Source organism: Mobula hypostoma, chromosome 20, assembly GCF_963921235.1.
Source record: "Mobula hypostoma chromosome 20, sMobHyp1.1, whole genome shotgun sequence".
NCBI classification, from domain to species: domain Eukaryota; kingdom Metazoa; phylum Chordata; class Chondrichthyes; order Myliobatiformes; family Myliobatidae; genus Mobula; species Mobula hypostoma.
In genome coordinates, this window is record NC_086116.1 from 50766537 (window position 1) to 50782878 (window position 16342).

Consider the following 16342-nt stretch of genomic DNA (forward strand, 5'->3'; position numbering starts at 1 on the left):
ACATCTGCACCAGGTGCACCGAGCTGCAGCTCCTCAGAGAACATTGTTAAATAACTGGAACTGCAGCTCGATGACCATCAGCTTCTTTGGGAGACTGAGGAGGTAGTCACCCCTAGGTTGCAAGAGGCAGGTGAATGTCAGGAGTGGGAAGGGAAGTAGGCAGCTGGTACAGAGTACCCTGCAGCTGTTCCCCCCAATAACAAGTATACCATTTTGGGTGCTGTTGGGGGGGGGGGGTTGGGCTGGAGGGAAGAGAACAAGCTACCAGCGGGGAGCTACAGTGAGTGGATCTCTGGCACTGAGGTTCAGAAAGGAATGTAGTGGTGATAGGAGAAGTTCTATAGGAGTCTGTGGACATGATAGAGACACCCAGAGGGCATGTTGTCTCCCAGGTGAAAGGTTCAAGGACGTCTCTGATCGTCTCCATGACATTCTACAGTGGGAGGATGAGCAGCCAGATGTTTTGGTACATATTGGTACCAATGACGTAGGAAGGAAAAGAGAGGAGGTCCTAAAGAGAGAATTTACAGAGCTTGGTAGAAAGCTGAAAAAAAAATTTCCAGGGTAACGATCTCTGGATTGTTGCCTGTGTTACGCACCAGTGAACAGAATGATTTGGCAGATGAATGTGCGTGCTGAGGAACAGGTTCAGGGACACTGTTTCAGATTTACGGATCACTGGGATCTCTCCTAGTGAAGATATGATCTGTACAAAAGAGATGGGCTACACCTGAACCTGGGGGGGTGGGTCAATATCCTTGCGGGAAGGTTTGCTCGAGTTGTATGGGGGGAGGTTAAACTAATTTGGCAGAGGGTTGGGAACCGGACTGATAGGGCTGAGGATAGGGATGTTGGTTTACAAGCAGAGGTAGTGTATAGCGAAACTGTCAGGAAGGACAGGCAGATGATAAGGCAAAGTTGCAGTCAGTGGGATGGGTTGCAGTATAAAAGGGGGGGAGGGGGCAAAATTTAAATGGGTGACAAATACAGGACTGAAGACGATATATTTGAATGCATGCGGTATACAAAATTAGGTAGATGATTTTGTAACTCAGTTAAGAGATTGGCAGGTTGGGTGTTGTGTGTATCATGGAGTTATGACTGAAATACGATGGTAGTTGGGAGCTTAATATCCAAGGATACACAACCTATCTAAAGGACAGGCAGGTAGGCAGAGGAGCAGTGGCTCTGCTGGTGAAAATGAAATCAAATCTTTAGAAAGAGGTGACACAGGATCAGAAGATGTAGAATCCTTGTGGGTAGAGTTAAGAAACTGCAAGGATAAGATGACCCTGATGGGAATTATTTACAGGCCTCCAAACAGTTGCCGGGAGAGGCAACCATCTATTAGAAATCTCTGGCTTCTCCGGCAAAGCCAGCCAAGGTGAAGGAGAATCCTAAGAATATCTACAGATATGTTTAGAGCAAAAGGATTGCAAGGGACAAAATTAATTTTCTGGAAGATCAGAATAGTAATCTATACATGAAGCCAAAAGAGATAACGGAGATCTTAAATCAATTTTTTGCATCTGTATTTACTTGGGAGATGGAAAGGAGGGGAAGATGCCAGAATAAAAAGGAGGATAGCTAGAAGGTGGTAGGTGAAGCCAGGTGGGTGGGAAACGTAAAGGGCTGGACAGGAAGGGATCTGCAGGGAGAGGAGAGTGGACCATAGGAGAAAAGGAAAGAGGAGGGGACCCATGGGGAGATGACAGGCAGATGAGAAAAGGCAAGAGGCCCAAGTGGGGAATGGAAGAAGAGGGGAGGGGAAGGGATTTTTTTTAAACCGGAAGGGGAAATCAATATTCATGCCATCAGACTGGAGGCTACCCAGACGGAATACAAGGTGTTGCATTTACCTAGACTACAAGACTCTAAACAGGAAATGGAGGTGTAGATATATAGGCTACTTCTGCAATAACTAGAATCAATGGTTTAGAGGGGGTAGAATTTTTAAGGCAGGTTTTTGAACCTGCAGAGTCATGGAGTCATATCGCACAGAAAGAAACGCTTCGGCCCAACTGGTCCCTGCGGACTAAGATGCCCCATCCGAGCTAGTTCTATTTGTCTTTGGCACATAACCTTTCCAATCCATGGCTAACTTGTCTAACTGCCTTTGTACCTGCCTCAATCACATCGTTGGCCAGCTTCATCTTTAAACAATTGCCCCTCAAATTTCTTTTAAATCTTTCCTCTCTCACATTAAACCTCTGCTCTCTAGTTCTTGATACCCAAACTCTAGAAAGCATAGCATCTTTGCCGTGCACAATTCTGATTTGATGGAGACAGACGTGAGAAGCAGAGGAACACCTGGAGAAAACTTCTGAAATGTCTGGTTTGCTGCCGCTGCTACTGTGTGATCGAGAATCTCTGGAGGGAAGGCCCCAAAATCCCCGGCTTTGCCTGCTGATGGCGACCGAGGCTGGGGTCGAAGCGTTCGGCAGAGATGGTGCTCGGTACTCGGTGTCGGAGGGCTGATTGGAGGCTCCAAGTTTTCGGACAACTCAGAGTCGGACTGTGGTCGGGCATGGCAGGAAGAGTTTTCTTCCTTCTCCCGTCTGCGTGAGATGTGGGACTTTCGAGAGACTTTGAACTTTTTTTACTGTGACCATGGCCTGTTCTTCATCAAGTTATGGTATTGTTGCACTGTTGTAACTATATGTTATAATTCTGTGGTTTTTGTTAGTTTTTCAGTCTTGGTCTGTCCTGTGTTTCTGTGATACCACACTGGAGGAATATTGTATCATTTCTTAATGCATGCATTACTAAATGACAATAAAAGAGGCCTGCATGTCCTCATAATCTAATCTAATCTATGCCCCCCATGATTTTATACACCTCTGAGATCACCTTTTAGTCTCACAGATATCCAATGAGAGAAGGAGCAGTAACGGACATTTTACTCTCAGTAGAGGATTCCTCCAGCCAGTCCTGAAGATCATGAAATTGATAAACACTTGAAACACCCCAATATACAAGGCTACAGGAGAAATATTAGAGAATGGGATTAGTACAGTTAGCTCCTTGATGACCAGCGTGGACATAGTGGGCTAAAGGGGCTTTTTCTGAGCTGTATAACTCCCTGCCCAACTGAATGTCCCATCTCTCTGTCCTTATCACTGAATTAAAAGATGTTGGTGAACAAAAGGTACAGCAGCATTTCCACAGAACTGTGGCAGATTAATTCAGTCTGCTCTTACCAAGTTTCTTTCGCAATGTCAAAAGCAGATAATGAAGTTGCATCCACAAGTCTGTAAAAGTTATTGGCTTTGTTGGGGAATTTCAGAAATCCTTAGGATTCACAAACTAAGGACAGTTTTCACTGACCTGGCTTGCATACAATTTTCATAGACCTGGTTTTCAGCAGGATATTTCAGAGTGGATGCAGTGAAATATTAACCCCTTCAGAAAACGTGCCTATGATCCTAAAAGGCTGCAGGATAACCTCCTCTATGACCACATCTCAAACTCATGGAGCTCTTAATGCTCTCCCATCTGAAATACACCATGGAAGTTATACAAAAAAAAAGACGATTTCAGATAGAACTTCCTTGACAAGGCTAACTGGCCAGGAGCTACGTTCCAATGCAAATCAAAAGTGTAGCATTTATAAACACTGAATGTTAAAAACTACTTAGTTTCCTGTTTTCCTCTCTTTAAATTAAGAAGTGGTGTTACATTTCGACCCTTTACTGCCTCATAATCTACTGGATTTTGGAAAATGCTCGTCAATGTATCCATTTTTTTTATGGATTCCTCTATTACTTAGGATGTTATCAGGACCTGGAGATTTATTGGCTTTCAATGCTATTTCTTTTTCCAATTGTTTTTTTTTACAAACTTTTCAAACTAATCTCCTGTAAATTTTCCTTGCTATTATCTCCTGTAAATTTTCCTTGCTATTAGACTAGATTCTCTAGCATTTTTAAATTAGATGAGTCCTTTTCTGTGAAAATGGGACCAAATTATTTGTTAAACAGCTCTACCTTTTCTTAGTCCTTGTCATAAATTTGCTTGTTTCTACCTTTGTTTTCACAAATCTTTCTTTTCACATACAAGGTTTTTACAATCCTTTATATGTATCCTCTATATATGACAATGTTGAACTATTGAGATGATGAATTTCATCAAGTGCATTCAAACTTTTGCATTAATAAGCATGTTCTGAACAGACTTTAGATGCAGAAATCTCTCAGCAAGATGAGTGTTAAATGATGGTGCTTCTCAATTTTCCCTTCAGCTGTTCTTTTCAACTTGTACACCAGCAATATTTGTTAACAGCTTCACATCTTTACCTGCATCATTCATATTGTATCAGCCAACATAATGTATTTCATAGAAATTGTCCCTGAAGGTGATCTGCAAACTCTACAAAATTATAACTGAACCCGAGGCTCAAAAACTGGTAAAGCTCAAGTGGCTGCTTCCTCATTGTATCTCAACAATTCTCAAATGGCCAGCTTTTGTGGAATTAAAATAATACATGAGAAAAAAAACATTATTTTAGAATCACGTCTGAATTGAATCAATTAGTGCCAAAACTCTGACATTTCTGATTAAACAGGTAGCAACAATGATAAACATTATGGAGCAGCCTGCTGGACGAGTCTGGAGAGGCAACAGTCATACCCTGGTACAGCCCCACAGCTGATGGTGCACTCCTATCTGCTGCCAAACCATCAGACACTCTTCCCATTGATTGAGATAAACGCTATCGTTATTAAATATCACTTGCTCCATTGTTAGAAGGGATTCTGCCACACTTTGACAGCATGGCTGATCTTGAATTTCTGCTGTTTAAGGATATTTTCCACACAGAGTTGTAGGCTTAAATCAAATAAAACCGTTTTGGTCACATGCTTCAACTTTCATTGAACACACTAGAAGCTGAAGAGCAAATACTGTAAAATGTGCACCAACAATTTATGGGACACAGAACATATGAACAAATGAGTAAAGGATTCATTGTTCTGCATTGGTATGCAATGCTGTTAAAGAGCTACATGGTAAAACTCCTGCATGGATTTTCAAATTGCTCAAGAAGTGAAGCATTCAACTTACATTGCTAGTAACACCTTGGCTGACCATCAAGCCTCAAAATCCTACTCTAAATAACATGCATTTTTTGTTGTTCTTTCTTGAACCGCATTGCAGAATAATGACTTACGGAAGAACTGCATTTTCTGAATGTAGACCCAATCAAATTAATCTTGTGTTTACAACAGTCTTACCCAGTACAGCTGCACAGCTGATACTGCTGCCAAACCATTAAGTGAACCCTTCAAAGCTGCAATCTACTAGAGCAGGGGTTCCCAACCTGGAGTAGGCTAACCCCTTGGTTAATGGCAAGGGTCCATGGCATAAAAAAGGTTAGGAACCCTTGGTCCAGAGGATACATGGCTTTTACACTCTCTCCTGGCATGACAAAAGGCAAAAACCAACACACCTGCAGATCATACATGCATGCAGTTTAACAGGCTCTGATTTGATACACGAGCTCCAAAGGAAATGGGTACTTGATGCAGCAAAATGAACAGACCCATGTCTGCCCATACAAAGTTATTCCACATTTTTCTGCCCTCATGATGTGTAGTTATTCTTTACCTGTGTTCACTCTCTGATGTCTGGAATTGGCTGTATAAGGTGCTTGTGCTCTTTCGTCCCATGACACCACTGGAGGGAGTGGAAGTTGTGCTGCTGTCCGTGTCCAGACTCAGATTCAAAGTGGATCCAACTGCTGCCTCGTGCAAATAAACACACTGTGATCTCCGGTGATGGGACAGACTTGATGACATCAACAGCGAACTTGAAGACAAGTGCTGCAAAGAAGGGAAATTAGCAGAGAATAGACACAACAATGTATTCCATAACCACTCCCTGATTACATACCAACCACAACTCCTTTTTTATACGTACAATATCCCCTTCATACTCACCTCATTTCCAATCAACTGATTCACCTATTCTGAGCGTTTGAGACACCATGGCTAGGCATCAGTCCCTCAGCACCCACCATATCAAGCTCTCTACCAATTTTAAACATTGCAATAAGGCTATCTCTCTAGTTTCCCAAACTTTAGGAAGACATACTACTTATAATTTACATATTTTATTCCAGGAAGTGATCTAGTTGAGTTTCTCTCATTCAGAGGTGATTTATCCTCAAAGTTCACAAATCACAACAAGACTTCTTATCCTTGTATTCTTGCTCCTTTGAATGAAAGACAATGATTTACCTTCCTAATTGCTTGCTGTCTTTACATATTAACTTCATGATTCATTTCTAAGGCTAGCCAAATCCCTGCTTCCTTTCACTCCTTTTAAAAATATTCCTCTTTTCCACTCCTTTTCTTTTAAATGAATAACATCACACTTACATTATATTGCCATCTAGGTCCACATGCTTAAATTCTTTTCTCCTTACAATTACAGTATAGTCGGCCCTCGTGTGAAGGGCCTTGGTATACAGGAATATAAGATGCAGAGTAGGCCATTCAGCCCCACATATCTGCCCTATCATTGAAGTTGCTTTTGTGTAATTATTTATTCCGAGAGGATATTTACTAATAGATTGGTAGATTTTATTTTGAGTTATACTTTTCTAAACCACATTTGCTGTTGATTACAGTGAGCCCAGGGTGGGTTTCTACCCCTCACTTGCTTCTTCTTGTCCAAAACAACAGGATCACAGCAGCGCAGGTAAAACATGCATTTACATCCTATCTAGCATATCACAAGCCCTCAACTATGAATGGGCAATAAATGCAGTCCATTTTCATGTGAATACATTAGTGCTGGGATGTTGACCTACCTTACCCTCCTGCTTGCTCTCTGTCCGTTGGGTTGTTTTGATCTTGTCCCAAGTTTCCTTCCATTTATCCGGCACTTGACCCAACTCACTCTCCAACATCTGCATCTCCTGTTCAGAATCAGAATCAGTTTTGTTATCACTGACATTTGCTCTAGAATCTGTTGTTTTGTGGCAGCAGTACAGTGTAAGACATAAAAGAACTGTAAGTTACAATAAAAATTGGAAAAAAATGAAAAAGAGGAATAGAGAGATTGTTCAAAAATCTGATGGTGCAGGTGAAGAAGCTGTCCCTAAAATGTTGGGTATAAGTCTTTAAACTCCTGTACCTCCTTCCTGTTGCTAGCAACAAGAAGAGGGAAAGCCCTGGATGGTGAAGGTCTTTAATGATGGATACAAAGGTGATAATTCCTGAATTCACACCCATATATTGTATGCTCCCCAGCCCTGCTGCTCCACAACCTCATTTTTGCTGTATTTTAAACATAATTTATTTGTATTTTCAACATTATTGAAGTAACCTGATTCACAAACCTCATACTGTCAAGCACAAACAGACAGCACATTCATTCATTCTTTCTATCTTCTCATTGTTTGATTAAACAATTAGATTCAGATTCCCCAACACTAATTATTCCTTCCATTTATCCGGCACTTGACCCAACTCACTCTCCAACATCTGCATCTCCTGTTCAGAATCAGAATCAGTTTTGTTATCACTGACATTTGCTCTAGAATCTGTTGTTTTGTGGCAGCAGTACAGTGTAAGACATAAAAGAACTGTAAGTTACAATAAAAATTGGAAAAAAATGAAAAAGAGGAATAGAGAGATTGAAATAAAAGGAGATTTTGTCAGGTTAAATGATGCACTGTCTTCCCTCTAATGAACATAACAATTTCAATCTGTACAGCATCATTACCATAATAAAAACATACCAAGTTCCTTCATAGGAACTTATCAAACAATACATTGGCAAATTACAATGACAGCAAAGGGTCTAAAAGAAATACAGTAGGCTTTAAGGAGGGTCAGTAGAAAGGTGGAGAGAATTAGAGAGGGAAATCAAGACCTTTAATGTCAGCTTCTGAAGTCACTACTGCCACTGGTGAACCAACTAAATTCAAGGGTGTTCAAGAGGTCGCAAGTACAGAATACTCAGGATATTATAGGGCTGCAGAAGCTTTTAGATATTAAGACAAGTGAGACCACAGAGGGACTTCAAAACAGAAGTATGAATTTTAAAACTGAGGTGTAGGAGAGCAAGGAGGGGGATACTAGGAGATAGTTTAGGTGTGATTGAGGACATGAAAATCAAATTTTGTATGACTTTAGTTGAAGGCTGATTGGCCAGGAATGCCTTGGAATAGTTGAAAGAAGAGGTTACCATGACGTGCATGAAGATTTCAACATTATAAGACTTGGGAAGAGGGGAAATTGATTAGAGGTGGCAATAGGTGGTCTTCGCAATCGCTAGGATGATACATCTGTACTAACTGCAGACTAAAATATTAAAGTAAAGCTGTGAGAAAGCACTTTCAGATGCAGACTACTCCCAAGAAGATGGTGCAATGAGTGGTTAAAGGTTACAGTTTATGATAAGAACAAAAGATGACAGCATTTGCCTTCTCAAGTGTTTCACTGGAGGGAATAGCTGCTCGTCCAATTCTGCATGTTAAAGAAGCAGTCTGATCAGAGATACTTTACAGTCAAGAGCTTTGAATGATGAGGTAAAGATAAATGTTGATGAGAGAAAACCAACAGTCAGAGAGTTAGAGAGATGATCAGATTATGTCCCCTCACACTGCATAGCAGACAGCAGAACAGATTCATGGATTCTGCACCCACACGTTTGGACATAATAATAGTGGAATAGACAAGAGGAAAAAGGCTCAACTGCACAGAAGCACAACCTCCACAGGTAATCCAATTCACAAAGCCACTCCAGCCAAGGCCGCAGGTTCTTATTATGGACCTATTGTTGGCATTTTCTCAATGATAAATCAGTACTTACAAGATAGATGAAACTCCTGCTGGCCTTAATGTGAACCATAACCACTATATAAATACAGGGCAGCAACCCCCCACCCCCCACACACAGATTTAAGATTTAATCCCCAGTAATGACTTTACCTCCAACAATTTGCTAATAGCATCTGGTTCCATCTTATTCTGGTTGTCGTAACAGGGCCAGACAATCTTACGCTGTGTCTGAGGAGCCATGGTATCTGTTCTTTCCCCGTCATCCACCTGCTCTTTTCGACCGTATACCAGCTCCCAATCATATGGTGGCCCTTCAGAAAGTGTCTCATGTGTGTAATAATCCCAGATCTTCAGATTGGAAATGTTACTATATGGCCTCAAAACCTGCAATTTAAGAGGCTAGAATCAATGAGATTTATAAACTGTCAATTCAACTGGACCAATGCTTGATGGGATTATCGAAAGGCACCACTGTTAGATCAATAGTTAATGGGGTCATAACAGTAAAATGCCTAATAATCACTTATTATATTTTTTGAAGAAAGCTCTCACTTCCACAACAAACGGCAGGAAACCTCACCTCTCCATCTTCAGGTGCATATAGATAATTGAAGAACATTGGCGTTTTCTTACTCAGCCGGTCAATGTAGTCCCACACAGATTTGTATATGTGTTGGCTCTTCCTTTCACCTTTCTCTTCATACATCAGTCCTGTTGAATGCAGTCAGAAAAAAGTATCCTGTAAAACTAAATCAGGACTATTATGAAATACAATATTATGGGCACTTGCCTATAAGGCAGAATAGGATGAGTAATGCTCTATAACCAGGCTAATCTCAACTGGCAGGAATTTTTCTGCCCCCATTCCAGTTTTCAACACCTTACTGGAGACCATGTACTCCTTCAGCTTATCAGCCTGTATTGAATTCTGGAGGACTACTTAAATCAAAAGCCTCAGAGCAACATAACTAATAAATTATAATTATGGCCAACTAAATGGACAAGTGCTTAAATATTTCCCTCACTTGCACACTTATATATTTTTCTTCATTTTTTAACCCATTCTTCTACGTGCTTACCTCTGGAATATGACACAAATTTAGCTACTCTCAGGGAATGAGGGACAAGCTGGTAACTTAGGTGTTTGAACATGGTTTGTGGTAAAAGGCAAATTTTTTTGAGTGAAGTTTTTGTCGACAAGGCACAATGTGGTGAGCAAAGCTATAACTAGATTAATTGTATTTTGGTAGGAAGCATCTGACCGTTAACATTCTACTCAGAGACCAGCACTGCTGCAGCTCATCAACTGCATTGAATTCTAGACAGCAAGTTGAAATGAACAACCTCAGAGTAATAAGCAATCAGAACTCTCAATCAGGCTGCCAAAATCTTTGGGCTTTGGGGACCTTTTTACAGAATTGCAGGCTGATACTGTTGCCAATTCTTCTGGATGCTTGATGGTCTAACAGATACAAAGTGTGAATTAGAGCAGCTTGCTTACCCATCCTACACCCCCATGTCAGCCCAAACAGACATCATTCTCTGCATGCACCACCTGCTCCCACACTCTTATAAAGACAATTAGAAGCTGGTTGCAGTTTTACCACATTCAATCCTTTCATGATCAGAATCCAGCAAGAAAGTTCGGAAGCGGTTGGACACATAATGATATGCCAGAAATTTCAAGTAGTATAGACTGAACTCGAACTCCATCGGAAACTGCAAATGAATCTGAAAACAGAAAAGAGCTATTGAGGGGAACTGCCCATAGGAACTGAGCAAAGATCCACTGGTGAGAAAGAATAAATTGTTACAGGAACTAGAACACTATTAGTTACTGACTGTCAGCATGGCCACGCATCGTGATGGCCTTACAGGAAGGGGTGGATAGTAGTGAGATTAAATGGATGAAATAACCACACTGGCTATAAAATATGAGGGCATGTAAGATCTAGAAAGTATGGTACTGATAGAATGCAGAGAACTCAGTTCAATTAGATTGGCTTTCTGGTGTGACCACTTTCTACACTAGGGGTTGAAATGCTACTTCATTCATCAACTTACATTGATGAGATCCAGTCAGTAAATTAATAATCTGAATGACCGTTACTCAGAAACCATTATTCTTTCTATCAATTAATCCCATTTACTGAAGTATCACTTGCGACTAATAAAATGCTGTTAATTATCATTTTAAGAGACTATACTGTTGTGTAAATTTATTTTTATGTAGAGATACATCAGTTACAGGCCCTGTTTGCCTAATGAGTCCACACCACCCAATTACACCCATGTGACCAATTAACCTACTAGCCCATACATCTTTGGAATGTGCGATGAAACCCACACACCCAGAGGAGTCCTATGCGATTACAGGGAGAACTTATAAACTCCTCCAGTGACAGAACTGAATCTGGGGCACTGGCGCTGAAATAACATTCTCCAGCTGCTATACTACTGTGCTGCTTTAATTTATTTGATAAATTTACAGAAAGGAAAAGGATTTTACATTTCTCTAATAGTTTACATGATGATTGTCCCCAAATATTATTACAACATGAAGTCTAGAACATGGAGATAGTGTGGCAGCCAACTGAATGGAACAAGGCCCAACAAGACAAGAATGACAAGATAATCTTGCAACACTATTAATGTGATAAATATTAACCAAAGTATAGGAATAAGTTTTAAAATGATACCGTTGGTGACCTACTGAGGGAGAAGATTAAGGCTCAAAACAAAGATGCAGCAAGTAAAACTGTCCTGGACCCATTATATAAATATTGTGAAGAAAGCACGACAGTGCCTTTACTTCCTCAGGAGTCTGCGGAGGTTCAGCTGTCATCAAAAAACTTGGCAAATTTCTATAGACGTGTGGTGGAAAGCATGCTGGCTGTACTATGGCCTGGCAATGGGAACACCAATGCCTTTGAATGGAAAATCCTACAAAAGGAAGTGGATTTGGCTCAGTACATCATGGGTAAAACCGTCCCAACCATTGAGCATATCTACATGAAACATTGCTGTAGAAAACAGCATCCACCAACAAAGGTCCTCACCACCCAGACCATACTCTTCTCGCTGCTGCCATCAAGTAGAAGGTACAGGAGCCTCAGGACTCACCCCACCAGGTTCAAGAGCAGTTACTACCCCTCAACCATCAGGCTCTTGAACAAAAGGTGATAACTATACTCGTTTAAGGACTCTTATATCTTGTTATTTCATGCTCATTATTTATTGCTATTTATTTATATTTGCATTTGCAGTTTGTTTACAGTTAATAGTTCCTGATATTTACAGTTTACAGTTACTGTTCTATAGATGTGCTAATTATGCCAGCAGTAAAAGAATTTCAGGGTTGTATTGGTGACATGTAAGTACTCTGATAATAAATTTTACTTTGAACTTTAATTCATTCATTTAACACAGCACACAACATGAATGACAAGCATATGTAAATAAAAATACTATCTAAACTGGTCAATGCTTCCAACAAAGTAAATAATAAGGAATTCATGATTCATTAAGTATATTACAAAGGTAATCTTATCAAGGTATTGATATCAATCTTCCTACATTGTGTACTTTCCCTTGAACTCCAATCACGATGGAACCACTGATACTGAGATAGATGAGACAAAGAAGACAATAGCTCTGAGTCTTTAGATACATGGAGCAGAAATATACTGGAAGGAAAATAGAAGAGTAACTCCATATTTCCTACAGTGAAAAAGGCCAAAGAGCCAGTGGCCACTTTATAATGTACCTACCTGATGCACACAGTCAAGAAATTGCAGAAAGACTGGTGTGAAGCCACTGCTCTGACTAGCCATTGTCTGAGCACCACGGTGACTGAAACGATGCCCAAACGACAGCCACTCCTTCTCAACCAGAAGTCGGAAGCCCTCCAATGTTCTGTAATGTTGGTCAGACAACAACTGCACTAAGGACACTACCTGAAAGCGATTCAAGGATATGTCAGAATATCAATTCCCCATATTTTACTGTGCAAAAGCTGTTAGAAAAAAAATAGCTGAGTTGTGATGGAAAACACTTTAATCTCACCACCTCTGTGTGTTATTAACACCTTCTCCGAATGCTCTTCACTTAACTGTCAATATAAATTAGCTGTTCTTTGTACTCATCAAAACTAGAGTTCAGTTATATCAATTAAAACAATTATTCCCCATGGTAGTGAATTTCACATTCTAATCACACAATGGAAGTTTCTCCTGAATTCCTAATAGTACATTCAAAGGTACCTAATATTTATGACTTTCAGCTTTGAATTCCTTCACTGACAGCAGGTCTACAACTTCTGTAACATAGAAGACCTACACCTGGTCACCTCCTCCTGGCTTTCCTTTACTGTATAACAGACCTGAAGTCTGAACAATATTTCCAGTTAATTACTTCAGCTTTGGTATCACCCTTGCACATTATTTTTGCATCTTCAGTAATCATTTTTATATTATAAAGATGCTACTTCATGAAACTCCTAGTGCATTTTTGCTCTGGTTCTAAACTAACAATAATATAATTTCTCTCATTCTGAATTCTATTCTAATAGAAATGAATTCCAGGATTTTAGCATTTTAATAGTGCTTTATTGATATTATACAAATGCAAGTCAATCTCCTATTTAGTATTGAAAAAATTATTGCCAAATGTTACAAATGAAGTATATTTAGAATTTCAGTCACTGTGCAATGAGAAATGGAAACCAATTTATACACAGCAAATTTTCAGAAACAGCAATGCTAATAACTCAATTCTTGAATGTTTTTTTGTTTGAGGGATAACTATAGGCCAGGCAACAGCACCAATTCCCTTGCTATTCCACTGGACCCATGCATCTAAATAGGAAATGTTCTGTCATATAAAGATGCTTTAATGTTTTCGCCAATACTCTGCACTGCTCATAGTAACTGCAGAAGTAGGCTGTATAAGTAGCCATCCTCAGATACCGTAGCTCCTACAGACTGAACCCTCCACCCCTCTTCAGCCACTAAATATATTTCCCTTGTCTTGCAAAATCTGCTCCACATCAACAAATCAGCTGTGGTACAACTAAGGGTGGACCTTAAACATATAACCACACTGAGTTTAAAAAGGATTGCTGCACCATCTTTGGTCAACTAATTGGCAGCAAAAAAAAAGATTATGATTAATACAAACATTACCTCACAATTAACAGTTTGTGAAATGTTTTCTTTGAGTAAACTTTAGAGCCCAATGGGTAAATGCACATCCCACTGTAGTGTTGTGCCAGATGGACTAAGATTTTTCAGGTCAGATAGAGACACAGAGTCAACTTTGATCAGCTGGTGTCACTTAAATCATCAGACAAGATGCTGAGCTTCAATCATTCTTTGTTTTCTCCTGCTAGAAAGTCTGCACAGGAGGGAAGTATGGATGCACATGGAGGGTGTATGTAGGCCCTGGTGTGCCTACAAACAGAGAAAAGCCAGGCTCCTATCAGACATGCTATCATAATCTTTTTAATGTGTTTGCAGGAAATATGGTCACAAAAGTACAGCTCATAAATGTGGACCCTGAACCCTAAATGTAGCGAGCAGCTCCAAGTTATGATGAAAAATTTTTAAAAATCACCATGAAGATGTATTCTTTTCTCTTACAAATGTATAAAAAAAAATCACAAACCATGTTGGATTTGTGACGAGAATACACATAAAATTAAGATGTTTGCTGGCCTGGGTTAGCATCAGTGACATCAGCAAGTGGTCTGCCACCTGCCCTCAGGGGAAGGAGAGATAAGGAACAATGGAGCAGCGTCTGGAGATGTGTAATGAAGGGACGGGGGAGAGAGAGCTGTCTGGAGCGGCTCCCCCCTTTGAACCTTGAACTGTTTGAAGTGATGGACAGGCGATACCCCAGCAGGGGGATAAAAAGGGACCGGTTCGCTAAGGGACACACACGCCACCCGAGGTAACGAGACCCTGGAAGCGTTACGCTTCTCACGAGTCGGTGGGAAGTACCAGACAACAGCCAGGGTGGAAAGGTACGATCAGCGGGAACCCGGTGTGTGTCCGCCCTTGCCTGGGTGCCAAGTTCACTGCAGAGGATCGACCGCATCTGGAGGAGGGGTCACAGTCGGTGACCTCAGGTGACATCGCCAAGGACCCGCCCAAAAAGCTGCTTGTGAGCCATCTCGCCAGTCTGTGAGTGAAGCTGTGTCTGAATGATCAGTTGTTCCTGTTCCCTCTCTCCCTTCCCCCACGTTGTCCATCGCCATGGCAACGATTACTGCGAACTGAACTACTAAACTGGACTGAACTTTGAGTCACTTTGAAATTTGGTCATTTACCCCTAGACAACGATAGAGCTTGATTGATGCTGTTATCTTAATTCTGTGCACAAGTGTGTTTATCATTGCTAAACTGTTGCATTTATTATCCTTTCGATTACTGTGTTGCTTGTTTCTTTAATAAAACTTCCTTAGTTCTAGTACTCCAGACTCCAACTGAGTGATCCATTTCTGCTGGTTTGGCAACCCAGTTACGGGGTACGTAACATAAGTGGGGTTCTCGTCCGCGATTTTGAACGCTAAATTTGGGACGGAGTAAATTGATTGGGTTAAAATTCCCGAAAGAAAGAAAAGACAAACAGCAGAGATGGAGGCTGAGGAATTTATAAAGGCGCCGACCTTGGAGGCATTAGAGGATGCCAGGAAATCGGAATTGATAGCTGTGGCCAAACGGTTGAATCTTGCTAAGGTGAAGTCGACAATGAGGAGAGAGGAGATACACAGAGCTATTGTAGAGCACTATGTATCTAAAGGTGTGTTTCCCCAAGGTGAGCTGGGGGTGGTGTCTATTGAAAAACCTGCTGGAGACGCGGTACAGGTACAGCTTGAAAAACTGAGACTCGAGCACGAGTTCCGGGTACGGCAGTTAGAACACGAAGAGAAAGAGAGGGACAGACAGTTGAAGAGAGAGGAGAAACAGAGGGAAAGGGAATTTGAGCTGGAGAAGTTAAAGATAAGGGCCGAGCAGGGGCTCGTGCCGAACCAAGGTGGAGGGTTCCGGGCGACCCAGGAGGTTAGGCTGGTTCCCCCATTTGACGATACCGACGTGGATCGGTACTTTCTCCACTTCGAAAAAGTGGCTATAAGTCAGGACTGGCCGAGGGATAAGTGGATTGTCTTACTTCAGAGTGTACTGAAAGGGAAAGCCCAACAAGCTTACTCAGCTTTGTCCGCGGAAGATGCCCAGAGGTATGAGGTGGTGAAAGAGGCCATCTTCAGGATTTATGAGTTGGTCCCGGAGGCATACCGGCAGAGGTTCCGGAATGCGAGGAAACAGTGGGACCGCACGTATTTGGAGTTTGCCCGTGAGATGCAGACATATTGTGAGCGTTGGTGCGCCTCGAAGGGGGTAGAGGGGGATTATGACAGACTGCTACAACTGATCCTGATTGAGCAGTTTAAAGGTTGTGTCCCTGAGGGTATGAGACCCTACCTCGATGAGAAAGAGGCAGCCATGTTAGCCGCAACTGCTAAGTTAGCGGATGAGTATGTGTTGACGCATAAA

The 16342-nt window shown here is 41.2% G+C and overlaps 1 protein-coding gene across 4 annotated transcripts in view; it reads right to left on the reverse strand.

Annotated features, from left to right (window-relative positions):
• Nucleotides 1-16342, reverse strand: part of sbf1 (SET binding factor 1) — a 211443-nt gene that overhangs the window by 9233 nt on the left and 185868 nt on the right. For 3 of the 4 annotated variants that reach the window (XM_063072891.1, XM_063072890.1, XM_063072889.1), the window contains 6 exons: nt 12560-12745; nt 10394-10520; nt 9370-9500; nt 8940-9173; nt 6812-6919; nt 5605-5819 (listed from right to left, as the gene is read on the reverse strand). In XM_063072891.1, the coding sequence (XP_062928961.1) occupies nt 5605-5819; nt 6812-6919; nt 8940-9173; nt 9370-9500; nt 10394-10520; nt 12560-12745 (1001 nt within the window). Of the gene's footprint in view, nt 1-5604; nt 5820-6811; nt 6920-7423; nt 7497-8939; nt 9174-9369; nt 9501-10393; nt 10521-12559; nt 12746-16342 lie in introns of those variants that run through there. The other variant, XM_063072892.1, reaches the window with a different exon arrangement.